The following is a 12,911-nucleotide window of genomic DNA, read 5'->3' as shown; positions in this document are numbered from 1 at the left end:
CGTTGCCCTTTCACTACTCTGTAATTGGCTGCACACTTGATGTACACTAGCAGTGCTGCAACCGTGGGCGACGGCGGAGAGTGTGAGACTCGCCACGGCATTGGGACAGCCGTTCCGGAGCCACGCGCAGACGTTGGCAGTAGCGGTAGCAATGGAATTGCAGCGGCCGCTCGGCCGTCCAGGTCTCTTTCCTCGTTCTCTTCTCTGTTTGCTAGTCTCGCGCGGCCCACCGGGCTCGGCACCTCTGCAAGCGACGTAGGCGGCTTTGACTGTGCCTCAGCAGGCGCCGTTGTTCATGGGGTCGAAGACGCTACAGCCGAATCTCGCCGCCACCGTTACAGCACCCACTCCATATCACCCCTTCCACATCCGTTGCTACCACGGCCACATCATAGCCTCAATCTGCTTCGGACCAGTGCCCATCGCGGTTTCACCACAATGAGCACGCGGGGGTCACGGCGGCATGACATGGCCCACAGCGGCGCACCACCACCGCGCCGGACATCTGTGGTGGTGGCAGCTGAAACGCGGCAAAAGATGGATGCGGAGACGGAAGAAAAGGATGCGCCTGCTCTCTCACTTGCCTGTGGTGGCTCATCAGCGTCTTCCATTGATGGATGGCGCACGTCTATGAGCCCTGCCCCCTTTGTGACAATCGGAGCAGCATCAGCTGCAGCATCGTCGACAGACTCAACGTCCACCCCAACCGCTCTCGCCAACGGGTGCGCCGATCCCTCACTATCGCGAGTAGGCGCCGCGTTGGCCAGGGCGTCTGCGGCCCGAGAATTCTATAAGGGGGATGCCAGCAGCGGCAGCGGCAACGCCGTCCCTCGACGTAAGACGGTCCACGATCCCAGCAGTGGCTCGTCGTTCGCACCCTCTCTGACTGTGAAAGGCCGCCACCACCAGCACCGCTGCGGAAAGGTTGACAAGGAAGAGCATAGTAGCGGCAGCAGTGCTGGTCCACGCGACAAATCGCAGAAGGCCAGGCTGGCCGCAGACGTCTGCGCCGATCCACCGAAGTTATCTCGCCATCCCTATCAACTGGGCGTAGAAAACTTCTCAGAGTTGGCAGCGGAGCCGGCCGCACCTCGGTGTCGCGTGAGCGCCGATGCCGTTCCCTGTGGGCCGTCTTCCTGGAGCGCGTTTGCAGGAGACCGCGCCGAGGCTTCCAGCCCGACTGCTGCACCGTCTGCCGTCGAGGTGTCTCACTCACCGGTGACGTCATCCTCTCGTCCTAACGTCACTTTCCGGGCGAAATGCACGGGCCACTTGAAGCCGTCTCTGTCGGCCACGCCAGGCTCTCCGAAGGCGATAAGTGTGACCATGCCATCTATGTGCTTCATCTACACACGGACCAGTGGCCGGAGCAAGGATCGAAGTCGAGAGAAGTCCAAGTATCGCTCGCTATCGGCGGCAAAGAATGCACTCGGCGATGGCGTTTGTGCTGTCGTCGCTGCGTCGACCGAGTCCTCGGCCACTGCTATGAAGGTGAGGGACCTCACTGACGAGCGTGCCGCGGCCACCACCCACATCGCCTCAGAGCCAGTATCGCTGCCGACACAGCTGCCCCTCAGACGCGGTACGCTGCCGCAGGCAAATACAAAAAGGACGCCCGGACAGCCCAGTGCGCGTAGCCCTTTTACGCGCAGCGTCACCTACACGTGTGCGCGTGTACAGGAGCCAAGGCCGGCGGCTCAGTCGCCTTCTGACGGACGCGGGCGCCCTGCGGACGAGAAGCGTAACGATGCCTCACGAAAGGATGTCGGCCACGCGGCGGATGGTGTTTTGCGGCACACAAGCGCGAGGGATTTTGAAGAGGCGTCGCACTCGCACCTGCAGCGGTGGCGCCAACGCCAAGAAGAGAATCGCTCAAGGGCGAAGGATGTGACGTCAATCAGCGCCTCAACGCCGCCCGCTGTCGAGAGTGCCACGACGTTAAGAGATGCGCCGATGAAGAGTAAGGTAGGCGCAGCACCAAAAGAACAGGAGCTGAAGCCATTGCTGAGTGAGCCAGCGACGGACGCGTCGAGGCAGCGGCAAGGGAAAAGAGAAAAGCCATCAACGCAAGCGGCCAGCACCGCCAATACCGACCTGGCCGTTGCGCCACAGCCGCCGACAGAGGAGCCGGAAAGACAGCGCAGAATATCTGTGGGAGTAGAGGCCCGAAATGCTGCTAGCCCGCCTACTGTAAGTGGGTTCTTCCTCCTCAGTGAAGTCAGGTACTGCGGCAATGTGCCAGACTCACCGGAAGCTGTGCTGGCGTCTGCTGCCTCCAAGCGGAACTCAAAGGCGTCGACGCCGCCGCCGCCGCCGAAGCCGCCATCTACCGCGCAAAGTCGAAGCGTGATTGATGGCTCTGCGGCTGCAGCTGCCAGAAACCATGAGGCACAGGCTGAATCGACTGCCAACGTGTCAACTCACCCCCCACCGAGCATGTCCTCCCCCAGCTGCTGCCTGACAGAGGACCCGAGACATCGAGTCGCTGCGAAAGATGGCATTCCGGTGGACCGGAAAGCGCAGCCACCGCCGCTGCCGTCAGCGCAACACACAAGCCATTCTGGATTCGTGTCAGTAGCGGCTGAAGGTGTTACTCCGGCTAGCCGCTGGCTACTGGATCGTACATCGGCGCACCAGTCTGCGCCCTGCCAGACCACGAAAGGACCTACAGCGACTGCAAAGGAAGACGCTGCGCCATTCCTGTCAGCCAGCGCCGCCGATACGCGGGGGCTGTTCCGTGCAGTGCTCGGGCGTCGTGAGCAACGGCTTCAGCTCCAGGAGTACTCGAGGAACGCTGGCCGCGTCTTTCCTCAACAGCCGACCTCGATCGAGACTCCTGCTGGGGGGTCTGGTGGAGTTGAGGTGCCACCGGTTTTCTCTAGCGTTGAGCAGCCAAGCACGCGTCGCACCGCCGTCACCTCCAGCCCATGCCCGTCTCCACGGGCGCTGACGCAGGACACGAACGTGTCCGCCCCGTTGAAGGTTGAGCCTACGCGCTCGGCCGCACGTGCTGCCCGTACCGTGACCCTTGAGGGTGTCGAGGCGCTTCGCATGAGGTCTGCTGTGAGTTCGCCGACGGGTCCCGAAACTGGCAAAAACGCGTCACGCAGCGGCGGCGGGGTAGCGGCACAGATACACACTGAGCCCGCTCTCTCCGCTCAGCACATGGGTGGAGATTTTCGAAGCTCTTCTTCCAGCACCGAAGCGTCCGCTGAGCAGGCAAGCCCGCATCTCAAGTCACTGCAACGCTCGAAGGACGGGGAGCTGGCGGAGCGACCGCCCTCCAGCCGGACACCCGGCGCGTACACGCCTCTCCTACACTGGATTCGCCAAAACAGGACGCAGATGCCGCACCCCAGCGGTGGTGCACCAACACCCCTGCCGGTAGTCGACGTGGCAGCTGGTCACGCTGCAATATCCGAAACGACCAAGATTGAGCAGAACCCCCACCTTGTCGAGCGATGCGCTCTCGTTAACAAGTACCACCGACCAAGCAGAACCGCCAGCGACACGGAGGTGGACAACAACGAGGCGCAGCTACCCGAGGCGGGTGCGTCGCGGCAGGCCCCCAACGAGCTGTTGCTCCGGAAGTTGGCAGACGCGCGTGGCTCTCATCGACGCAGTAGCACTAACAGCTCCGTGTGCGTTTCCTCCCTGGACAAGGCCGTGACGTCGGTGAGGCATCCGACTCCAGCGCCTGCGCATCCGTCGTGTCAAGGCGCAGCTGAAGGTCACAGCACTCCCGTAGCGGAGGGAGAGCTACTGCCTCATGCTCCCACTTCTTCTGTGGTCGACAACGCGAAAGGGGCCTCCACCTGCACCGTTGCTTCTCTCGGCGACATTCAGCTAGACGAGCTGGACAAACTCGAGCAGAGCATCAACGCACTGCTGAAGAATTACGGGCCCAGAAAGGCGGCAGACGAGGGGAGCGCGCCGGCGAAGTTGACGGCCGCCGCTGCGCTCATGTGTGAGACATCTCCGCCTGTCAAAACGTCCACGAGTACGAATGCGAGGCACAGGGAGGCCATGGAAGCCGTGAATAAATACAACAGAAACGATCCAAAGGACGACACGCTGGCGCCGAGCAACTCCCAAGACAGTAGCCGCGCCTGGCCTCATCACAGCTGTGCGGTCGAAACCGACGATGACGACAGCCAGTTGGAAGGAAGCGGACTTTGGTGTGGGGACGAAGACGCGCACGAAGCCAATCCACCGCCGGTGTTTGTGCCGCCGCTTGACCTGACGCTGCTGCTGCTGCCAACGGGCGACTCAGAAGAACTCAAGCCATATCGCATTCCGCTGCCCTCTGCCGTGCCGGCACCCGAAGAGGCACACCGGCGTTTTCTTTGCAGCATCGGCGCCTATGCGGCAGCCTTTGGCGAAGAAGGGAGCACAGCGACTGCAGGCGACAGCCTCGGGGCTGGTGCGGTGGCAGATGCTCCAAGCGCGCCTGCGTCAATGACGGGCGTGGAAGATGCCGCGCTGCCACCCGGCAACTCTGCATCGTTGAATGACTCGTGCCCGCCGCCTTCACGGCGGGCCAGCAAGAGCTGCACGTCCCTCACGCCCGTCTCCCCGTTTGTGAATGAGCGTGCTCGGCGAATGCGAGCTTCACGACAGCCTTTTTCGACGACGGGGCCGTCCACCGTGAACGTGCGGAGTCCGAGGGCATCTCGCCATGCGGCAGGCGCTGTGAAGGACGGTGCCGACAAGGCGGTGAGCGAGGAGGGCGAAGCTGGCAAGGCATTGCTCATGGAGAAAGCTGCAGATGCTATCCCGACGGAAGAGAACGAAATGCTTCGTTCCAGCGGCGGGGCTGACCACGTGCGGTCGCGCGTAGCTCCCATGGTGCTTTTCACAGACGACAGCGATGCCTTGGATGGAGGTCGCGGTGCCGAGCGCGACCGACGCGTGAACCTCCAGCGAGGTCGGGCGCAGCGCATTCTTCTGGATTGTCAGGAGCAGCGGGAGCGCAAGGATACTGTCCTTGAAGAGTTGAACGCCTTGAAGACTCTGACCAAGCGCTTCTAACGGCGCGCTCGTTAACACCTGCGTTCGTGTCTTAGGGCGTTTGTGGGTGTGGGATGAGTGCGGTCGAGCCGCCTTGAAGTACGCCGGATCCATGTGCACTTCTGTGCATGATTGCTCAAACTCCGCCTCTCCCCCCCTTGTGCGTTGGTGTGCTGCGCAGGCGTATGATTGGCTGCCATCGATGCTGGTTTTCGTCGCTGTGGTGAGGGATCGCCTTTTTTCTACATAAACATTTTTCGCTGTTTGCCTCTTCAGGAGGAAAGACAGAGGGCGAGAGGTCTACCGCCAAGACTCGGTTTGGTCTGTTCTCATCGCACCCATCTTGCATATGGTTTCCGTTGCCCTCCCGTTGCCCTCCCGTTGTCCGTCGCGCGCGCGCACGCCATCTCCACCCGCGCAGCTCTAAGCTTACTCCCTTTTTCCCCCTTTCCCTTTAGGGGTGTGCACACGTGCAGGTGAACCGGCTTTGCGCGTTTCCATAAGTCCTCCAAGATGGTGCTACAGTATAGTACGGAGGCTTTGTTGCTGCGGTTGCTGGTGGTGGCGGCGTGTTTGTGCCATTGGGACTGCATGCTCGCCTAGGCTCTCTCGCTCTGGATCACCAAGTCTCTGCCTCCACTGCTGGTTACCGCGCTTTTCTTTTCGCGTTTGCTCACTGGTGCACTGTTTCCCATCACCTTTTCTTTTCTCTCTCTTTGCCCGCCGGCCTCGCCCTCCTTCGTCATATCCGCGTTCCATGTCTTGTGGTGCCGCCCCTGCCTTGGCGCCTCGTCATCTTCTGCACTCCCTGCTTTTTTTTTTTTCGACGACAACGGCTGCGCATGCTGTCCCTCTCTTCGCAGCTCTGTTTGTTTGTTCGAAGGGCGTCTCCACCGCTCACCTCACTGTCTCACGCTCTCCTCCCCTCTCCACATACGGAGAAACGCAGTGCGCCTTGCAAACTTATAAGTGCGCCTCAACAATCGATGAAGAGCTCTCCTGGTCCTCGAGCTATCTCTGACTGTCGGCCATTCGCCCCCACCCCCTCCCCCCAGCTCGCATACACACACACACACACACACACATATGCACACTCCTCGATGACTGGGCATCCGCGCCCTTGCAGGTTTGGTGCCTTTTTTTTCCGGTTCACTTCGTGGCATATGCACAGGTGCTTCCGCAGTATTCACCCTCGCACATACACATGCTCAATCACACTCTGGCGCATATGCTATTTGGAACATGTGCTATCTATGGTACTCATGCCACGCCTACTTCCTCCGCCCTTCTCTCCACTGCCTCTCCTCTATTCTGCGCCCCCTTCCACGAACGCCAAGACGGCGACGCTTCTGTCAGCGCTCTACCAAGTCTATATTCGCCAATCCATCTTTTCCCTTCCCCATTCCGCGACGCTGCACGCGTACGTTCTCATTGACGTGGAAGACGAGTCGACCTTCACTTCCACAGCTAAAAGGCACCCAATACAAGTAGTAGAGCGACGCATACACGACGTATACCCAAAGGTGCGTCTAATCTTCCGTTGCCTCTGTTCTGCTCTGTTCGCTTCCGCAGGCAGAACCTGGGAGAGTCAGCACCGGCAATTTGCGGTGCCGACGTGCCTCCGTCTACCTCCGTATTTTCCTTCGCCTCCCTTCCCTCTCGCCACTGTGGCGCTCTGAAGGTACGCTTTTATATTCTCCGTTGGTTGGCTTCTTTCTCGGCTATCGCCCTTCTCTTCTCCCGCACTGGGCAGCTTTTCATCTCTATAGATCGATATGTATTTGCATACCCCCTTCGCTATCTGATTCTTTCCCGGTGTGCGAATTTCCGACGTGGGCGCCTCCCGGCCGGAGCGACAGTTGCAGGTGTGCCACGAAGAGCCCAAGAAAGAAGGAGAAGGAGAAGGGGAGAGTCGATCGAAACGCCTTCGCGTGCACACACACACACACACGCAGACTCACAACACCCGAGCACTGTCGTCTTCTGCAGCGTGAATCAGCCAAAAGGAGACAACGTTTGGGGGCTCGAGTCTCGTGCGGGGCCACGCATGTGCGGCGCTGCGTTATCGTTTTCAGACCCCCACCTCCTCCCTCCTTTGTGCTATTGTGGTCGCTTACTCGCGCCTGTGATGTGTTTCTCACGCCTCTTCCTTTAGTTCGCCCTCTTCTCCCATTCTGCGCTCCTTTTGGTCGGCCCATCTCGCCCTCTCCTCAACGTAGAGCAGCACACAACGGGGGCATGTCAGCCACGCCGTCACGGGCACCCTCGAGTCGCACCACGAGGCGGGTCTCTTTTTTTCATGTGTCAAGCGACCTTAAAACGCCGTTGAGCATAGCCCGGTCAAAGACGATGTCGGACACATCATCGCACAAGTCAACGAAGGACGCAGAGGGGGAGAGGGCACGTCGATGTGCAAACGCACTGAGGCAGGAGGGCACCACTACTACTGCTGCTGCTTCGGCGGCGCTGGACTCGCCATCGGCCGCAGTCGAGACCCATGCTTCACAGCCGACAACTGCCTCTCGCTGTACTCGTGGTGCGAGCAGCTCGCGCCTCTCATGCCAGCCCCTTTCCGAGGAGTACCAGCGCTGGAAAATCGAATCGCCTTCTGCAAGCCGCGTTACAATGGAGCTGGAGTTCTCCCTGGAGAATACGCCGCTGGCAGGCGCAAGGCCTCCTCCAGTCTGGTGCGAATCATCGCCATGCACGGCTCCTCGTGGCAGCCGGAACTCCCTCGCCAACTCCTCTACCCCTTCTAGGAGGATCACGACGCTGAGCGACGCCAGGAACAGCGTATCCACGCCTGGGAGCAACCCGTACACGGATGTGGAACGGGAGATATCAAACCAGAGACGGCGCCACGCTGTGGTGCGGTACTTCTTCGTATCCCACGAGGGCGCCATTCGGCTCAACATCCGGCTGCAGCAGCTTTTGAAGTACCGCGATCTCTGCGAAGCCGAGATGCACGAGCGCCTACAGGTGCTACCGCCTGAGGAGGCAAGTGTTGCTGCGCGCTCCACCGCCCGTTGTGGCCGTGCGACTGAGACTGAGCGCGAAATCGAGCGAGTGCAGGCAGCTCTTGCGCACCTAGCTGCCTCCTCGCTGGAGCTTGCGGGGACTTTGGAGGGCATGGGCGGCTTGTTCACGCCATTGCAGTCGGCGCCGCGTTCCCATCAAACAGCAACCGCAATCCATAGCAATCACACCCCCTCCGCAGCTGACGTTGAGCGTGCAGGAGAGAGAGGCGCCAAGAGTGGCGGGCGATCTGTCAATGAAGGCATCCCCGCCGCCACCAAGAAGGCAGGCGAGAAGAAGCCCCCAGTCCAACAGCCATTAGACACCTCAGAATCATCCATAACGACAAGCGTCTCCACCGCGTTTGAGGCGGGCGGCAGCTACTCACTCGTGGAGTCTCCGAGGACCTCTACAGTGGACGAAGCGGCAAAGCAGCGTCCGCCGTCGAAGTCACACATAGCCGTGGCGGCGGGACGCAACAGTCGAAAGAGTGACCTGCCGAGCGTAGAGCGGACGGCAAGGAGCGCAGAGCCTTCGCAGACGGAGAGTGCCGGAGTAACGGGGAGTCACGGCATCACGCCACGCAACAGCACCGTCGCATCTGATTTTATGCGCGCCTCCATTGTGGCAACACCGAAGGTAGCGGTCGAGACTGCTGCAGCAACAGACACGAAGACGCGGCCAGGCCAGCCGCCTTTATCTTCCCCGCGAAGGAAGGCATCGAGCACAACAGACAACGAGGGAAAAGAGGTAGCTGCTGCCAAGGCTACGCCACCGCGGTGCATGGTCATCGATTGTACCAGTGTCTCCACTCCAGGGAGGGATCATCGCACGACAGAGTCGTGGCTGCGCCAAGCCGCTGCATCACATCACCTTGCCTCGGCACCTCCACAACAACCACCGTCGTCGCTCTGTTCCACGAAAGCCGCCGTGCCATCAGCAGCATCGGTCAAACCGCAGTACCCGAGCGGCATCACCGCGCCGCGGGCTAAGGCTTTCGCAGTAACTCCAGATCGCCGGACCCCGGCGCGCACGCAGGGGCAACCGGCATCGTCGTCTCTGACGGACTCGCCGCTGACACGTTACCGCGCCAAGCAAGGCTACCGAAATCCAGAAAGTCACTTCTGTTCGCAGCTCGCAGACGCTCCTCGACAAGGTGCTTCTGCTACGCACAACCCACTACCACGGGCAGCGACCACCGGTGAGCCGAGTGGAGCGCAGGATCGAGAGAAGAGCAAAGGCCCTGTGACTGCCACGCGGGCTTCCGGTGCGACGAGACATGCCACCCTGCACGAAGATCAGGCCACACTCACACAGGAGCGGAGGCGACTCGGACCTGTGAAGAATGAGGGAAGCCCCGACACATCTCAAGACAGGTCTGCTGCCGAATCGCAGGACAAAACGCCGACGTCGACGGGGCGATGGCCCGGTACACCCTGCGCCCGAGCAGCGAAGTCCTCCTCGACGCCGTCGCCGAGTCCAAGCGAATCGAAGGTACCGGCTCACAAGCCGCTCTTTGAGAGCTTTCGTTCCAGGGCTGCTTCAGCCGGATCCTCGCCGCCGCCGCACTCGCGTGCCTCCGATGTACCTACGCTGGGACAGTCGACAAAATCCACCGCTGTTGCCTCCTCTACAATCCCTTCTCATCCCCCAACAAGCACCTCACACCCGTCAACATCTGATGCTCGGCAGCAATCGTCAAAGCCCCCCACGGCATCGGCTTCTGCGCTTGGCGGGGGGAGTGTAACGCCATCTACGAATGCCTCGGCGGCACACGCGCTGACCGGCTCAGCGATGTCGGTAATGGACTGGAATGTGCCATCGCGAGCACCAGGAGTGGCGGGGTCACCGCCGCCGTCAGCGTCATCGGCCTCGGTACCGCCGAACAAAGAGCTGCCCTCCGACGAGATGGCCTCTTGGTCCCCTGCCGATTCTGCCGTTGCGCCCGCCGGCGGTGCAGTGAGCCTCTCAGATGTCGAGTCGTGGCCCGCCGGCGAGCAACAAGAAGCAGAAAAGAACGCTGAGGTCAGTGCAGGCGCCCTGCTGCGAGGAAGCACGCGTGAAAGAAGTGCCGAGCCGCGCATGGATGGGTGCCATTCAATCTGGGGCAACATTAGAGCGCTTGAGAGCCGTGTCGGGGACCTGGAGAGCCGCACCACGGCGCTGGAGAAGAATGCGGAGAAGCGCGCAGTGCTGGAGGTCATTGGGCACCTGAAGGCGCGCGTCGGTGTGTTGGAGCAGCGCACCACCTTACTAGAGCAGCAGTCGAGCGCTTCACATCTGCGCATCCACTGGGAGAAGCCGTAGCCTATTTTCCTCTTTTTTTGGGGGGGCTAGACGGGGTGGGGCACGAGATGCAACGCTACGGCTGTCTGTACCACAGCCTCAACAAGGTCGTTGGAGCACGTGACGTGTGCAGTCTTGTCCTCCCTCTCCGCTCCTTCTCATTTTCCTCACGCCTGCGGCTAGTGTTGCCTTTGGGTGCGTTTACATGTTTATACGTTTCTGTGCCCCTCGGATGGCGGTGTCATTGATATGCCTCGCTGCTATCTTGTGTCTCTTCCGCTCCCCCTCTCTCTTACACTTTTGCCTGTTCGTGTGGCAGTGCAGAGTATGCTTCGCAGAGACGTTTCGGGGAAGAGATGCGCGCTTGGAAAGGGAGGGCCTTAGTATGGCGCTTCCGCTTTCCTTGCTGCCTCTGTCGTTCCCCCCTCTGTGCATCGCGCGGCGTCGTCGGTGGTGGCAGGCTTCCTTATCTCTCCTCGTTTGTGCTATCGTGCCGGTGTCTGTGAGTGTTTCGTTGTATGTCCCCTGAACACACACCCTCCGTTCTTCCGGTGTGCGTCGTCCGCGACGGATCATCTCCTCTTGGTTCACTCTTCCTCTCCTCGCTCTCTTTACTAGGACTACTACCCAGTTGTGTCTTATACGAATCTGACGCCTTCTGTGAGGAAGGCGTCAAGCTATCGAAAATATCTGCACCACCAAGACACATCAGTTGATGTGCACGCAACCTCCCAAGCCCATCTGCACTCAAAAGATACTCACGAGGGTGCGAGACGGGTACGTGCGCAGTTCACGTGGTACCGAGACTTGGGAGCGGCAGCGAAGCCGCTGCAACCCAGCAAAGAATACGCCACTAGTGCGTGGAGTCGTCTAGGGTTTGGTCCTTCCCTGCCCTGCTCCGCACATTTGCTCGCGTGCGCTCCACCCGTATGGCATGCTCCTCCTCCTCCTCCTCCGCCCGCCCGGCCGTTCCCTCTTCGGTCTTTCTCGCATTTTGCCCGTCGCTGTCCGCTGTTCTGTCCGCGATGGAGGCACGCGTTGATGTCGCACCTCCCCCGACATCCCCTTTTCTTGTGTGCTGCTGCTTTCTTTTGCCATCGCCTCCTCTGCTCGAACCACCGGACACACACGCACAGGCACACACAGGCACACACAGGCACCATTCTTGCACGTGTGCGATTCAATACTTCTCAAAACGTCCGCCGCCTTTTACCACTGACCACTCCTCGTACTCGCTCCTTCCGTCTGAATTTACAAATTCTAAGCAACGGCAACGAGCGCAGTATCGTCGGCCCTGTGACGAGGCTGCACCGCATCGCAGCGAGAAAGCAGCGGAGCTCCTGGCAAGAGGGGCGGCAACGCACAGAAGGCAAACACGACTGGGGTGCAGAGAAGCAGTTGTGATGCGCAGCCGCGCTCTCACAGCGTCAATGCGGTGTAGCAGCGTGGCAGCTTCCTTGTCGCCTCTCTCGTCGACGGAGTATTGTGCTCGTTTTTTTTGGCCTCTTTTCGTTTGTTTGTTTGTGTGTGTGTGTGCGTCGTTTTTCATACATCGACAGTACGGCCGTTACATCCGCCAACACCCACCCAGCTCATCTCTTTGTCTTCTTTTTTTTCCGAGTGCTTCTGCTGGCTTGTCCCCTCCACACACACACATACACACATACGTACACCACACTTATCTCTTGCCCGCTTCCTCGTTTGTTTTTTTTTCTCGTCAGTGAGCGCAAGCCTCTGTTTTCGACTTTCTTCTCCTGGCGATAGAATTCACCTGCTTTTCATCTCGAGCTCTTTGCATATCTAATTGGCCTCGATGCCTCTTTACCCTCCCCCCTCGCTGCACCTCTCAAGCGCTAGTGCCATCGTTGGCCTCACCAAATTCTCGTGACTCTCTTCGTCTTGTTTTTTTTCGCGCCTTTTCAAAATCCCCTTCCGACTTTCGTCTGGTTTAGCATCTCGTCGCATACGCGTCGAGCTCAACGACGTCCATAACCGCCGAAGCCCTCTCCCCACCTTCTCTTTACTCTCCGCATCCCATCGAGTACCCCATTTCTCGATTCTCCGACTCGCTTTCTTTTTCTTTTTTTTTCTTGGCAGAGCCCGTCCGAGTGAACCGGAGCCGCTCTATTCGAGGGAAGGGGGTGGTGAGGGAGTCTCTCTCTATCTCTCTGTGTATGTGTGCGCGTGTGTTGTTTTAGCTTTCATACGAGCCTTTTTCGAGCTTCTCTCTGCCTTTTTTTTTGCGAATCTCCGCGATCTTCTACTGCCTGCCTCTATCCCGCTTCTCTGCACACCCTCTGCAGCCACAGAGCGGAGGGATCAGGCGGTGCGTTCTGTTTTTCGCTTGCTTCTTCCATTATCTCGTGCTGCCCTGAACGTTCACGACCTCAGCCATAGCTGTATAGATGCCCGCATATTCCGTGTCAGGCCAACTTGCGCGCGCAAGCGCCACACCTCACCCGCCTGTCCACCCGACGGTGCTGACACCGGTGTATCATCAGTCGTCCCATCCCCGACCTCCACCACGGGGACTTAGAGACCTCTTTGGTGAAGAGCCCGCATATGAGAAGCAGCCGGAGGACCGTGCCGGCTGGCTACTC

General features: G+C 59.9%; 2 protein-coding genes across 2 annotated transcripts; both read left to right on the top strand.

Moving 5' to 3' along the window:
• Positions 1-438: 438 nt before the first annotated feature.
• Positions 439-5,031, top strand: LDBPK_311330 (hypothetical protein, conserved; the record flags this gene model as incomplete). Its single annotated transcript, XM_003863176.1, has 1 exon — positions 439-5,031. One exon carries the CDS (start codon positions 439-441, stop codon positions 5,029-5,031), a length of 4,593 nt encoding a protein of 1,530 aa, XP_003863224.1.
• Positions 5,032-7,248: 2,217 nt separating this feature from the next.
• On the top strand, positions 7,249-10,332 carry LDBPK_311320 (hypothetical protein, conserved; the record flags this gene model as incomplete). Its single annotated transcript, XM_003863175.1, has 1 exon — positions 7,249-10,332. One exon carries the CDS (start codon positions 7,249-7,251, stop codon positions 10,330-10,332), a length of 3,084 nt encoding a protein of 1,027 aa, XP_003863223.1.
• Between the last annotated feature and the right edge of the window lie 2,579 nt (positions 10,333-12,911).

Source organism: Leishmania donovani, chromosome 31, assembly GCF_000227135.1.
Source record: "Leishmania donovani BPK282A1 complete genome, chromosome 31".
Lineage (NCBI taxonomy): Eukaryota > Euglenozoa > Kinetoplastea > Trypanosomatida > Trypanosomatidae > Leishmania > Leishmania donovani.
The sequence above is the reverse complement of the archived record's forward strand: the minus strand, read 5'-3'. Positions and strand labels throughout refer to the sequence as shown.